The sequence below is a fragment of the Saccopteryx bilineata genome, chromosome 1 (genome assembly GCF_036850765.1).
Source record: "Saccopteryx bilineata isolate mSacBil1 chromosome 1, mSacBil1_pri_phased_curated, whole genome shotgun sequence".
In the NCBI taxonomy this organism is placed as follows: Eukaryota; Metazoa; Chordata; class Mammalia; order Chiroptera; family Emballonuridae; genus Saccopteryx; species Saccopteryx bilineata.
The window spans coordinates 33,475,262-33,490,488 of NC_089490.1; the positions used below are offsets into that span (position 1 = coordinate 33,475,262).

General features: G+C 38.1%; 1 protein-coding gene across 14 annotated transcripts in view; it reads right to left on the minus strand.

Annotated features, from left to right (window-relative positions):
• Positions 1 to 15,227, minus strand: part of DST (dystonin) — a 508,664-nt gene that overhangs the window by 167,592 nt on the left and 325,845 nt on the right. For all 14 annotated transcript variants that reach the window (XM_066252929.1, XM_066252970.1, XM_066252888.1 and 11 more), the window contains 17 exons: positions 14,690 to 15,152; positions 14,475 to 14,603; positions 14,243 to 14,320; positions 14,004 to 14,165; positions 13,810 to 13,914; positions 10,951 to 11,046; positions 10,007 to 10,132; positions 9,240 to 9,392; positions 8,895 to 9,049; positions 8,390 to 8,516; positions 7,736 to 7,919; positions 6,705 to 6,862; positions 5,625 to 5,803; positions 4,609 to 4,747; positions 3,189 to 3,382; positions 1,475 to 1,637; positions 706 to 789 (listed from right to left, as the gene is read on the minus strand). In XM_066252929.1, coding sequence (XP_066109026.1) covers positions 706 to 789; positions 1,475 to 1,637; positions 3,189 to 3,382; positions 4,609 to 4,747; positions 5,625 to 5,803; positions 6,705 to 6,862; positions 7,736 to 7,919; positions 8,390 to 8,516; positions 8,895 to 9,049; positions 9,240 to 9,392; positions 10,007 to 10,132; positions 10,951 to 11,046; positions 13,810 to 13,914; positions 14,004 to 14,165; positions 14,243 to 14,320; positions 14,475 to 14,603; positions 14,690 to 15,152 — 2,695 coding nt within the window. The remainder of the gene's footprint in view (positions 1 to 705; positions 790 to 1,474; positions 1,638 to 3,188; positions 3,383 to 4,608; positions 4,748 to 5,624; positions 5,804 to 6,704; positions 6,863 to 7,735; positions 7,920 to 8,389; positions 8,517 to 8,894; positions 9,050 to 9,239; positions 9,393 to 10,006; positions 10,133 to 10,950; positions 11,047 to 13,809; positions 13,915 to 14,003; positions 14,166 to 14,242; positions 14,321 to 14,474; positions 14,604 to 14,689; positions 15,153 to 15,227) is intronic.

Sequence of the window (15,227 nt, forward strand, 5' to 3'; positions counted from 1 at the left end):
AGATTAAATTAATTAAAGCAAAATGCTAAAGCTTCACAATGAAACACAGTTTCACTAAATAACTTTAAAGGAAATATTACAAAACAACACTTTTAGAAATCTATCCAATGCTGAGATGTTCGCAATATGGTAATAAAGTCAGAAACATTTAGGGTGGTCGGGAAAGTTCCTAAGTGTCTTTACAAGCTAATGGAAACATTTAGGACGCTATGGCCTCCCTTTCCTCTAGCTGGGCAGTGGCATTGTGCATCTGGGTGGCTGATGCCGACATACAATATTAAAGACTTCAAAAACATGAGAACTCGAAAAGTTAAAGGGTCTTTCATGGAATACTCTAGCATTGTTAAAGAACGAGAGGAGAGAGAGAGAGACAGAGAGAGAGAGAGAGAGAGAAACCAAGGACAAGGGAAGGAGGGAAGGAAGGTGGGAGGGGCACAAACTGATTAAGAAGTGAACTCAGAGCTCGGTATTTCTTATGTATGTGGACATACGTGTGCATGTGCCATGTGATAAAAAGAACAAACCAGGGCTGTCATGTGACTCAGATTTCAAGAAATTATTAGATAGGTGTCTAAAGGTTTCAAACAAAGATTCTGTTTTCTCTTTTCAACACAGAATAAAATGACTTGCAAAGGCTTTAAAAAGTTCAATGTAGAATCACATACTCGAATATGACATTTGATGCAAGTGACAGAATCCTCTTACCTTCACTGTCGTTGAGTATTGTTCTGCATATTTTTGACATTCATCCATTTTGCTTTGTTTCATTTCTATTTCTGACACCAGCATCTATAAATGCACACAATTTAGAAGAAAAACAAGGAATTATATGACATTCAACTACTTAAGATGCTCAGGAACTAGGAAATATCCACATCACTTAACAGTATAGCTCCTTAGTCCTTAGCATGTATTATATAATGTGCTTTATGGGTAAATCACAAACTTCTAAATTAAGACATATAAGTGACTCACCCAAGCTGAAATTACAACACTTAATAGAAATTATTCAAAAGTATACTTGAAGCCCTTGACCCCACCTATTTCTTTTCAAAACAGAGCTAGAAATTGCCCCTCAAGAAGGAAAAAAAAAAATCTCAAAGCATTAAATTTTCTGCCAGATGTGGCTGTTTAATTTTCTACCACTAACCATTTTCATTTATTTAGGATCCCACAAAACTATTGTGACCAGCAAAGTACCAGAGATTTCCATAGCTATGATTAAGTGATCATTAGGTTTTTGAAAATTGCCCCATGTTACTTTTTCACTTCTTTATGTTTTCAAAAATGACTTCCAAGAAATCAAAGTGATATATATATATAGGTTTAGATTGCAGGCTTTTAATTTTGATGATTTACTCCCTACTTCTTCCAAATAGCTACTGGCTTTCTCTTTTACCAAGGGAAGGGAGATGAGGGTCATTACTGCCTAAATGCAGGTATACCCTTGGTACAAGGATTTGTGCTCACATACCTTCTGTTGATTCAACTGTGTGGCTAGGGTTTTACTATTTTCAGGCTGATTTTCCTGAATTTTTCTCTGAGCAGTTTCAACTTGTTGGATCCAGTCATCTAAAGCATGATAGGTATCTCTGTAGTACTTCAGCGATTTGCCAATGCCTTCCAATTCCCGCAACCTAAGAACACCGTGACAGGTAAGAATAGTCACCATTTCCAACAGTATCCATTAGGAGGGTGAGAGGTGTGGTGAAGGAGGGAGAGTCAGAATGACTGTACTACAATTCACTAAGCACAACAACAGGGGGCTGTGTAAAGAAGTCAAGGCTACGGCACCCTGAAGCACATCTGCAAGGGCACTCCATGCTGGCTTAGGTTGAACCTAAGTACTGTACATACTTTACCCCTGCGGTTATGCAACTTCTTTTGCTCCTGGAGCTGTGCACCTGATTGTTCTAGGGCAGTGGTTCTCAACCTTTCTGATGCCGTGACCCCACAATGTGGTTCTTCATGTTGCGGTGACCCCAAACCAAAAAATAACTTTGGTGGCTACTTCATAACTGTAATTTTGCTACAGTTACGATTCGGAATGTAAATACCTGATATGCATTATGTATTTTCCGATGGCTTTAGGCGACCCCATTGGGGTCGCGACCCACAGGTTGAGAACTGCTGTTCTAGGGACAAACCCAAGAGACTAAGGCTAAAAGGCAGGAAAACTGGAAACTTAACCATAATTATCAGTCAGCATGTCCTGAATACCCAAAGCTTGTATCAAATGGCAGTTCACTTTGGAAACAATGACAAGGCAGTTCAACAAATGGCACAAAATAAACTGAGAAAATACTTTCCAGAGTTGTAATTAGATACTTCAGTTTCTATGATTTAAAATCACTATATTAAACCTATATATCACATGTTTTATAAAGGTGAAATATTCTATATTTGAATATAGTTTCACTTCTCAAGAATGGTACTGTATTGGCCCTGACCAAGTAGCTCAGTTGATTAGAGCATCATCTCAATCTCTACCCCAAGGTTGTAGGTTCGATCCCCGGTCAGGAAACATATAAGAAAGTAACCAATGAATGCATAAAAATAAGTGGAACAGCAAATTGATGTTTCTTTCTCTCAAATTAGTAAATAAAAAAAGAATGGTAGTATATCATAAAATCATTTTATTTGCATTAATATAAACATAAAATGAATGAAGATGAGCCTAAAACCATCAAATTTCCTTTCACTTTTTAATTTTAACCACTGGGCAAATGATTTCAACGTTCTTGCACCTTCAACAAAAATAAGCATCAAGTCATTGCAATTTCCTTACACCTCTTACGTTTAGTACAGATTGCTACATACAGCCCTATTAAAAGCATGATGCATGTTCTTACTAAGTCTTGTATGTTGGAAATAATTTTGAATTATTGAAATATTGTGTTTGAATATTACAAGCTGGTAATAAGTAGAGAACTATATAGTTTTTCCCTTCAGGAAAGAAAAAGTAGATTATACAAATTCCAGAGTATATCAGTAATTTTAATAACATAGAGTTGTTAAATATTTATTTTTGAAGTTAAATGTCTTCTTAACTCCATCATTTAAGAAATAAATATAATTAGAGCTTTTGAAATTAACACAATTTACTGTATGTGGAATTTAACTATGTATATCCAGAATACAGGACAGACAATAAATCTGTGCTAAAACTGAACAAAAAGGATACTAACCTGTTGTCAATCTGAACGTGCACATTTTGCCACCTTTCGACCAATTGATCTGCTTTTTCTTTGTGCCAGTCAAAATCAAGGTCCCGTTCTTTATATGTCTTAAACATTTCATCACTGATAGCTTTAGCTTTCTGCAGCTCATCCTCTAATTCATGGAATATCTCTCTCTTTTCATCTACTTCAGCTCTCCATTGCTAAAATACATTAATTGATGAAAGTTATTAAAATGTGTCATCTACTCACTGGGTAAACATATTATTTACCTAATTTTACAATTTATTTACAGATGACTGATATAAAATCAGAGAAAGGAAAGAATAACTTTCATATACAAAAATAATGTATTAGGCTGAACCTTATGAAATTGCCACTATTTGTACTTTCTGCCAAAAAAAAAGAACCCTGAAAATTTAATAAAGTTCAGCCGAATGGAATTTGCATATCAATAAAGTAAAACATTCTATAAGCAAGTCTGCTACCTCTACAAGTAAGTCTTTTTTTATTGCTTATTTTCAAAATATCTACTAATCTCATTGTTTAAAATTGAATGTATGCATTGAAAAACACAGATAACTTTTCACAATTGTTTTGCAATAGTTTTTCTTGGTTCTTCATACACATCTATAGTCCCAGATAAATACAATCCCATCTTTTTCCTTTCCTAGATTAATTCCTCTGCTTGCCTTCTTGATTTCTCAAAATAACTGGTTTAGCCAGGGAATATATTACAAATAATTTAATTTTTAGCCTCTTGCTGCCAACATGAACTGATTATAAAAAACTACTGTCTGACCCTGGCCAGTTGGCTCAGTGGTAGAGCATCAGCCCAGCGTGTGGAAGTCCCGGGTTCAATTCCTGGTCAGGGCACACAGGAGAAGTGACTATCTGCTTCCCACCCCTCCCCCTCTATCTCTGTCTCTCTCTTCCCCTCCCATAGCCATGGCTCAAATGATTTGTGCAAAGTTTGCCCCAGTTGCTGAGGATGGCTCCATGGTCTCTGCCTCAGGTGCTAAAATAGCTTGGTTACCAAGCAATGAAGCTCAGGCCCAGCTGGGCAGAGCACCACATGGTAAGCTCTTGCCAGGTAGATCCCTGTTGGGGCACATGCAGGAGTCTGTCTCTGCCTCCCCACCTCTCACTTAATAAATAAATAAGTAAATAAATAAATAAATAAATAAATAAATTTTTTTAATAGCTGCTGTCGAGAAGATTCAAACTTTCAGTGAGAAGACCTCACCTCAAACTAAAAATGTCAAACATACTTATTTGCCATAAGCCATAGTATTATAGAGATATGAAGTGGACTGAATATAAGTATAATCAAGTTAAGACATTTAATGATTAATGTTTGAATATCTGAATGCTAGAGAAATACTTTTCAAGTACAATCTTAAAGAGCAGCCGGAAGTGAGACTCATACCTTCAAAGTACTTATTAGATTCTCAATGTTGTTCTTGTCTGCTATCACTGCTTCTTCTTCACACAGTTTAGTTTCATAGAGTTTTACAAGGGCTTCTGCTGCTTGAGTGTTTTTTAACACCAAATTAACAGTTTTCAACCTAATAACGAGAATTAAACAATAGCCATGTGTGGGTAGACGTTTATTTTCCCATACAGCAGTCCTGAAGCATCAATATGATACATGTAGCAGGTTCTTCATGTGGGAACACTGACCCATTAACTACAAGATTACTAATCAGCTGACTCTCTTCTTAATAGACAGCATGTGCTCCAACCCATGCCCACAGGAGTTACTGGGCAAAGAGATTCCAAGAAAAGATGGTCTTTTTTCAAGCCTTGTAGAGACCAAGCTTGAGAGGAAAATCCTACAGTCTGCAACAGCTGAGCTACTAAAGCTATTGGCAAAAGACATCATGTCCTCATCTGGGTGACACATCCCCTTTCAACATGAAGAAGCATCATAAATCCATAGAAATCCATAAACTTAATATATTAATAAAATATAAAGTTTATTAAGTAAAAGTGAATATATTCATAAAAATGATTATTTTTAAATGTATAGTATAAATGTAAAAATAAGACAGCTGTATGAAGCAACTCTATATTAAGACAGTGGTTACAGCCTGACCAGGCGGTGGTGCAGTGGATAGAAAGTCGGACTGGGATGCCGAGGACCCAGGTTCAAGACCCCAAGGTTGCCAGCTTGAGCGTGGGCTCATCTGGTTTGAGCAAAAGCTCACCAGCTTGGACCCAAGGTCACTGGCTTGAGCAAGGGGTCACTCAGTCTGCTGAAGGCCCACAGTCAAGGCACATATGAGAAAGCAATCAATGAACAACTAAGGTGTCGCAATGCGCAGTGAAAAACTAATGACTGATGCTTCTCATCTTTCCGTTCCTGTGTGTCTGTCCCTGTCTATCCCTCTCTCTCTGACTCTCTGTCTCTGTAAAAAAAAAAAAAAAGACAGTGGTACATACTTATCTATGTAAGTGGTAGACATAGAATAGACTTGGTTCATGTTCTGAACGACCACACTGAGCTCAGATCGTAAGATAGGAACTGACGGAGAGTTTGCTGCTTGACTGAAAAATTCTTCACATTTACTTGTGATTGTTCCCAAGTCATCTTTAAGACGCTCTAGTTCTTTCTTCAGTTTCTATAAAAGAGAGAATAGACATTGGTATTAGGTCTTCACGCCAGATGAGGCATCTTTCTTTAAGCAGTTGTAAAACTCACATTTTACATTATGATCACTGACTAAAAATTCTACATATTCTCTACTTTTTCTTTTCTTTTTTCTTTTTTTTTTTTCTGAAGCTGGAAACAGGGAGGCAGTCAGACAGACTCCCGCATGCGCCTGACCAGGATCCACCCGCACGCCCACCAGGGGGCAATGCTCTGCCCATCCGGGACATCGCTCTGTCGCGACCAGAGCCACTCTAGCGCCTGGGGCAGAGGCCAAGGAGCCATCCCCAGCGCCCGGGCCATCTTTGCTCCAATGGAGCCTTGGCTGCAGGAGGGGAAGAGAGAGACAGAGAGGAAAAAGAGGGGGAGGGGTGGAGAAGCAGATGGGCGCCTCTCCTGTGTGCCCTGGCCGGGAATCGAACCCGGGACTTCCGCATGCCAGGCCAACGCTCTACCACCGAGCCAACGGGCCAGGGCCAATCTACTTTTTCTTTATCAAAGAAACTAAGCCAAAGCATTCAAGTTTTGTTATCCATAATTCCTTTATTGTCTATTTTTTCAGGCCCAAACATCTAACTTAGTGCTTTTGCATGTAGCAGATGATCAACAAACATCTAATGACTTGCATTGTGAGAAGCCCTTATAGCTTCCATCATAATCAATAAGAGAGTTCATGTTCCTCTGTTTACTTGAGTCCGAGGCAGAACTGAATTATACAATTCTAGTTTACAATAAGCAATAAAAACATAACCAGACCGCACAAAGTGGCCACCGGGCAAGGTTAGCATGTGAGAAGTCACGGGAGTGGACAGTCATTAAGATAGTAATTTACCTTAAGTTAAATTTTATCCCAACCCATTTATAAACCTCACCTCCTGCTCTGTGATTCTGAACACACTCTCATGCAAATCGTCTCTTTCCAGTGGAGTTCGGATCTGTCTAATCAATCGATCTTCACAGTTCTCTAACCGAAGTCTAATATTTCTCACTTCAGAGATATAGTGATTATAGACTGACTCCTCCTGCTCCTCTGTGAAAATAAATACAGTATTTAGAAAATACCATGTTTTCCATCTTTTGGCTGCGCTTGCTCATGTTTTAAGATGGCAGTTTCACTACTACTGGGACATAGCGCATCAGACTCATGTTACCCATTACCATCACAAACCCATCCTAAGGATACAAACCTTAAAATAGTGACCTTACAATTCACAAAGAGTTCATAAAACTTCCCTAATGCCATTTCTAATTTTTCACGTCCAAGGAAAGTAATATATTGCTCTTTCATGTTCACAAATGTGAATTACATTAATTGCAGGTTAATTATAAAAAATTAAATTAAAAATCCTTAAAAATAAAAGTAGATTAAAGTGTGTTAAGCTTTAAGATTTTAAAAAATAGAATATTACTAGTACAGCTTTTGTCTGTAGGCAATATCAAAAGAGTTCAGAATAAAATTTATACTTAATAAAAGTTTACTAGACAAAATCTTTTCCTTTAATCCCTGCGTAAAGCCCAAGTTTGGGTATGGGAAATCTCTGCATCTTCCTCTCAGTTTTACTGTGAATTTAAAACTGCTCTAAAACAAGAAGATTGTTTTTTCAAATCCACATCTGGTACGTAGAAAAACTGAATCTTTAGCATCACTCTGAACAAATGAAAATGATGAAAACAGATGCATTAAGAGTTCATCATTTGTCATACTATTTGATTGGCATCTCTTTATTAATTCATCACTTATGAATAGATTAGTCACTTTTGGCATATTCTCACTTTCGGCATGCTTGTAACATTCCCGCCATTGTCTGAGTGACATAACACACCTAACCCTGAAATTTTCAGAGCAGAAACAGCCTGCCCTAAACACCGATGGAGGGAAAAACCCAGGATTCCCATGCCTCACCTCGTTCTGCAGATTTAAGAAGCTCTTGATAATACTGCTTACACACATTGACCTCCTTTTCCAGCTGTGTTATATCTGAGCCCGAAAATATTTGGGATTCCTGGCTGTCTTCCAGAAAATCTTCAAAACGAGACTGTAGATTACTCAGAACTTGCTGATGTTCACCAGGTAACATTGTCTTTATCTGGGGAAAACCAAAGACCATATAATTGATTCTAGTACTAAGAGCTAAATTTAAATGGGACAGATCTCAAATTAGGGTCTCACGGGATAGGCTGGTTTGTATTAATAGCCATAAACAGAAGAACCATTTGAAATTAATTTTCCTCTTCATTAACAATTTCAGGTTTTAAAAGGCAAAGATAAACAAGACCATAAAATTCAATAAATGCAATCAAACTAGACTCATCCTAGAATTCCAAACACTATTATCCTATCTCCCCATGAAAACACAGTAAGCACTGAGCGCGATCTCCAGATTTCCCTTCTTAGAAAGTTCCCTGTATACGGCAGGTCTGAACACCGGTGAATAATGAATACTGGCATGGCTCTGCTGGCCGCCTCCTGCTCTATAGCAAATACAGACTCGACTCTTCAGACCAAGGCGCCCCACGCTTTTGGACAGATTAGGTTGATGTGCAGATTTACACTTACTGAAGCCACATTGCTAGCTCGAATTTTATCAATTTCATTGATAAGATAATGCCAGGATACTACACTCTTCATGTTTACATGAGTCTCATGCCAAAGAGTTAGGACATTCTGGTACTGTTGCTCAATTCTGAAATATATGAAAGAAAACACAGATTAAGCCTTTTCACCTCCCTCTGAAAACATGTTACAATTTTTCTTTTTTCCTTCGTTTTTCTTTTGTGAAATATCCCATGTTTACTAGTTTTAGATCCTTCTGATCCTGTGGGTCTTGATAAAGTATTATTTCTTTTTTTAAAATAGATTTTATTTATTCATTTTATTGGGGGTGGGGGACAGGAAGCATCAACTCCCATATGTGCCTTGACCAGGCAAGCCCAGAGCCTCAAACCGGCGACCTTGGCGTTCTAGGTCAATGCCTTATCCAGTCTGCCACCACAGGCCAGGCGTGACTCTTTCAGAGAACTTCCAAAAAACAGGGATCTGTTTTTAGCTAATCAATACAAACCTGTTTGCAAAGTCGACCGCTTCTTTGTTTGGTGGAGGGACTGTGAAGCACACGGACGGGACCATCGCCTCGTTCCCTGTGGGGCTGATGACCTTCCACTTCGCACGGTGGGAGTTGTTTGCCAAAACACATTCATCATCTTTGTATATAGTTATCTGGTTTAAAATGAAGAACAGAATAACCCAATGAGATCACTGTTGACTAATCTTTTTTCCATACTCAATTTTAGGATTATTTTTTGTTTTTGTAAAGTGGAAAACTTTACTAGTGAGCAACATAGTGACCTCATTTTTAAAATATATGGATAATGCCAGAAACTGGTCTGTTGCTAGGGGTTATAAGTACCTCAATTTGTCTGTAGTCGCAGATGGCTTTGATTGGAATGGATGTTTTGAGCGGACAGTCAGGATTCCTTGGCTTCAGCTGAGTTACTGTTTTCGCTCTCCCCACCAGGCTGGCCACTGTGCTTCTGTACTGCAGAAGTTCTTCCTTCTCTTCCTAAGCAGTAAATGAGATGGACTTTAAATAGTTAAAGACTTGTATTTTCTGTTCGTTTAGGGCTCTACACAAATGACACCATCAGAGAAGTCTGTGCCAACCACACGGTCTGACCTCTCCCTCTGCCCCACCCTCTCTGGCATCTCTCTTCCCTTGTTCTGTTTTGTTGTTGTTTGTCCTCTTTAGCAGTGGCCACTGTCGAACACACACATATATTGTACTTAGTTAGCGTGTATGAACGTTTTTGCCTGCTCCCCTCTATCATGTAAGAACCACGAGGGTAGGGATTCTTACATGTTTTGCTCATGCTCTGTCTCTAGCACCTATAACCCTACCTACGACATAGACATTACTTACACATGTAAGTGTGGAATGAATGACCCCCCCACACACACACACACAACATTATTAAAGCATTTTAAAATCAAGACTAGCACATCAAAAAAAATTTTTTTATATTTGTTACCAAAAAAATAATAAAACTGAATGTTCAAATGCTTGATTGAATGAGGTATACAATAAAATATAAAGTTGTGCAACTAGAGAAATATAATAAAACTATTTAATCCCCATTTTACATCACTGATGAAATCTCTAGGGTTTCCTATTAGTACCATTGATTCCTGAACAAGGTCTTCCAGCTTGTGAATGCTGCTTGATCGATCACAGCTGTACTTCCGCTGAATGGCATCTTTCAGATTCCTCAAGTAATCAGTAGCTTCTTTGGCATCATTGAAAAACTAAGGAAAGACAAAAACTATTAGTTCAAGTATATTAAATGCCAGTGAAGCTCAGAGTTATTAAGTTCAATTACAAGTGCCCTATGTGCACCCCTCATCAGAGAGAACAGAATAAAATAAAAACAATACAACTTAATAGCCACATCCCTCCTTTAACCAAACAACTCCTTCTATTTCATATAGTTCAAATTATTTATTTATTTATTTATTTATTTATTTATTTATTTATTTATTTTAGAGAGAGAGTAAGAGGGAGGGGGAGAGAGAGAGTGGAACATCAATTTGTTGTTCCACTTAGTTGTGCATTAATTGGTTGCTTCTTGTATGTACCCTGACCAGGGATTGAACCTACAACCTTGGAGTATCAGGACAATGCTCTAACCAACTGAGCTACCTGGCCAGGGCCCAAACAACAACCTTGAACTTGGATAATTTTGAATGAATATTAAATGTCTAAGCTTTATTAGAATTCCAAACAATTCTTAAGCAGGGGTGAAATTCCAAGAATAATTTAAAATTTCTGAAGAATGAAAAAAAGAGCTCTCTGGAATGTATAATAAATACTTCCTTAATAAGAGACTCATTTGTAATATAAAAGTTTTTCTGACACTTAAAGGTTTCTTTTCTAAGGATTTTCTCTTTAATAGAATGCTTTAATATATCCTCCAGAACAGATATGCTTTACATCCTACAAACAAAACATTTTATTTCCCCTGCACATTACATACATGAACCTTACAATAAACAATGAAAGTATTTTCTGTAGGTCAGCCAAAATCACAATGCCGCCGCCGACAGCCGTGATACCGTTCACATACCTCGAAATAGGCGGTGTTCTCCTTGGCGTGCTGCTCCACACACTGGCAGAGCTGCAGGACCCAGCTCCACTGCGTCTGCATGGCCGCGCGGTAGGCCTGAGGAGAAAGCACGGCTACTGTCGCTGGCTCAGAACACTGAGCCACGCACAGCAATGCTGTCTTTTTGCTTTGTTCTTAATGTTCATTTTATTCATTTAACAGAGAGGGAGGGAGGGAGCGAGAGAGAGACAGGAACATCGATCTGTTCCTGTATAGGCTCCTGACCGGGCATTGAACCAGCAACCTCTGTGCTTCAGGATGATGCTCTAACCAACCACGCTATCTGGCTGGGGCCACACAGCAATGGTTTTAAAGGGTAAGTGACTCTACTATCTGCATAAATGGTAAGGATTTTCTTTTAGCAGATTAAGATTTGAAAACCAGGGTAGTGTATACCCCTCTAATCTGAGAATATCACTTGCCCAAAGCCAGCCCTAACAATTTAAATATCAATTTTTAAATCAGTCCAGTCAATTTCACTCAAATTTAAAACTTTCTGTTCTTTTTCTTAAAACATGTGGAAAAGGCTAATTCTATTTTCATATGAAAAAACAATTGAGTGTGTGCAATGGATGCAGCTGACCCGCCCTCACTCCTCAGCGGCCCTCCTCCTCCTCTGTGGAGACCTCAGCGAGCTGGCCTCTGACACACTGTCTCCCCGTCTTTCCTGCCTGCCTCTAAATTTCTATATTACTGGGTCAGAAAACATGCCTTGGACACAAAATATACGGTTCTGTAGTTTTCTCTTTGTTTTTGATTCTAAAACCAGGATAGAAGCTCTTGGGATGTGGGGAGGGTTATTTACTTTTTGTTTTTACCAGGAAAAGGTGGAAAAGAGAGAATGCAATCCCATATCAGTGTAATTCTGGAGTTATAATTAGATGTTATAAATATAAGGAAGTTTTAATTAAAAATATTTGTTTTCTTTAACTTGGATTCTGCCTCCCCCCACCTCTCTTTCCCTCTGGTAATCACGGTACTGTGTTTATGAGTTTGTTGTTTTGGGTTGTTTTTGTTTTCTTAATCCATTTACCTGAACTTTTAAAGCAAAAAGAAACAGTCCTAGACTAAAGTATCGAGAGAAGACATGTCTACACTTAAAATGGAAAGGGATCAATAGCTCCTAGGCCCACTCTATAAAAATCCAGATCCCCTTTTGTCATTTATTCTGTAGAAATAAAGGCCTAATAAGTATTAAAAAAAAGAAAAAAAAACAAAGCAGATGTTTCATGAGGGCAAAAATATTGTAAAAGACACCTACTTCCATAGGGAAACATGAAACCTTTTTCATGTTCAACCCTTTTATATTCAAGTTGCAATTCACTGCCTTCCAGAAGAGGGCGCTCTAGACGCTTTAATAACGAAGTGAAGTAATCTTGTCATACTTTCCTTCTAGAAAATCTCCTTCTTACTGAGCTATGCTCCGGCAGGCTTTCTGAATGGAATGTACAGTGCATTTCCAACAGCACTGGAAATCTGGCAACATATCATAATTATATTACCTGCTCTCTCAAATGAAGCTTCTTTCAGTAAAATGTCTATAAAAGACATAGCATGCATCATATTATTGATAAGTAACTATTAACCATGTACCCACAAGACATTGAACAGGCAGGCCAATGGGATCATAAAAATGACTATGGTTTAATTATACCCTCAAGAAACTCTTAATTAGATTAACATTTCCACATAAAAAGTGAGCAGGTTCACATCCACATTTTCTATTTCCATCAAAATTCTTACCCTATAAACTGACTTCCTAACAGCTTTCATCTCTGTAATCTAAGAAATATTCCATTTTTAGTTTATCATAGTGCAGAAGTGTATCCAGACCCTTCCTCTAATTTTCCACCTACTCTGCTGTGTCTTCAACATTCCTACGTGACATTTCATGTGGATGTAAAATCCTATTTTCATGTAAAAGAAGGTCAAAGGTAACATCCGCAAGGTCCTAATGAGACCTAGAATTGTACTAACCTTCTAGGTCAGAACGATTTCAGTGAACAAAGACGTTCCTTTCCTCAGCTGAGAAAATCAGATTCCTTTCCTCGACTGAGGTATATTGTTTGAAGCACACCACATTTTAAGCACAGCTTCATTTTTTTTTCTTTGGAAATACACATTTATCCATGTTTGATGCCCCTTACGTACCCCCCCCTTCACACACAGAAAGTCACTAACTCTAGTATATATCAGGCCAAAAAAATGAAACACACCTCCACCTCCACCACCACTGCACGGGCAACCTGATACATCCCACAACAATTCTCCAATTCTCCACTTCCAGATTTAAAATGTGTCCTCTATACTATGCTGTTTTGCCAGTGTGCTATTTCAGTACACCTCACAGACCAGATCATAAGTAAAATTATTAGTTAAATAAGAATAACTAATACTTACTAAGAATATTCTATGCACCAAGAACTGTACTAAGTAGAAACGGTACATTATTGCTCTCATTCTCACCACAATCCTACGGGCTAGAAGCCATTTTCCCATTTTAAGTACGTGGATGAGACTTAGCAAGGTGACATCACTTGTGCAATGTCACACAGTCAGGAGCAAACAAAAGTCAAAGCTTATAAAGTCAAGGTCCTTTGCATTGCCTGCAAAACTGGGTTGCAGAGGTTGACAAAGGGTAACACACTCAGAGCAGGAGAGTGAGGGTAGATCACCATGACTTGTCAGAAACATTATTCTGAGCCAGGCTGTAATAAAATTTGGTAGTTTGTGTCTTTTAATTTATTGGCAATAAAAGAATCTGAAGGGTAATAATCTAATGTCGATATTCACCCATGACTATCAGACCTCCCGCCTTACCTCAATAGTTAATCGGGCTGGGTGATTCTCCAGAAGTAGCTGTTCTGCCATCTCCTGAACTGACTTAATATTTTCTTCCTTTTGTTCCAGTTCTCGCATTAATTCCTAATTTAAGAAAGAATTCAGAAATATGTTAGAAAAAGATCTAAACCTGACATACAACTGTAATATTCGATCACAAAGGTTGTACTTACAGCATGGTAATCTTTTTTCCGAGCTATGTTGGTATTTCTTTCACTCCAGTCATAAGCAACTTCTTCCTCTTCTTTTTCATTCAACCAAATAAGTTCATTCGTTGCACGAGTTATAAAATTATGGAGTGTATCAAGGTGCCGTTCCTGATTCCTGGATGTATTCTTCATAAGGAAAATTATTGTAAGAATCATCTTTGCCAAATAGAGATAAGAGAAACAGAAAGTTCAAAGAAACTTACCAAGAGCTTTGCATACTGACTCTCTAGTCTGTGCAACTTTTCTGCGTAAGTCAGTTTAAGAGGTGCCGTCATTTGGATCTATAATATGGTATAAAAAGACACCAAGGTTAGGAATCTTATAGAATTCTGATTCATATTCAATGTAGCTATTTCCTGTTACAGAGTCTTTAGGTGAAAAATAAAACAATAGTAAGCTAAAATGAAATAAATACAGATTTTTAAACTCATATACCTCACTGATCTTAGCTTCTTTAAGGCTAGATTCAAATTCTTCAATAGCTCGGTGAACATTTTTATGATTTTCTAAATGACTTTCAACGCTTGGCAAATCTGATCCCCATTCAGTGCGGTCTAGCTGCCCCTTTAAACAGAAAGACACTCGATTTAAAAAAATAAATCTGATAGCAATAAAGACTAAAACTCTCAGGGAAAGTAAACATTTTTTACCTGCATCTCATCAACCCAATTCAAAAGATCCTGAACGAATTTCATGTTGATTTCCTCTTCTGTTAAATTCTGATCCAGCAAAGAAGACTTTAGAAGGGGCTTCCGGATCTGCATCAACTTCAGGGTTTGCAAGGAATTTGATTCTACTCCTGAATTGAAATTTGGAACTAATCCTGTTGGGAAAGCAGGTGTGTAGACTGGAGTGAGGGATGGAGTCAGGCGGGAAGTCAGACCTGATGACAGGCCTGATTTCATACTAGAAGGGGTCAGGGAAGGCGTTAAACTCTGGGTCAGCCCTGAGTTCAGACTGGGGTTTAAGTTCTGGGAAAATCCTGAGTTTAAACTTTGAGTAATTCCTGATATCATGAGCTTCGTCTGCTCCGTCGTTAGCATGCGTCCTTTGCTATACACTGAGGAACACTCATTCCTGAAAGCCATAATTTCATCACGTAGTTTCGCAACCCTGCAAAGAAAAGCAAAAGGGATAAGCTATAATATAAAGGCATTTCTCATGAAGAGTGAGCCCTAAAATAAACTA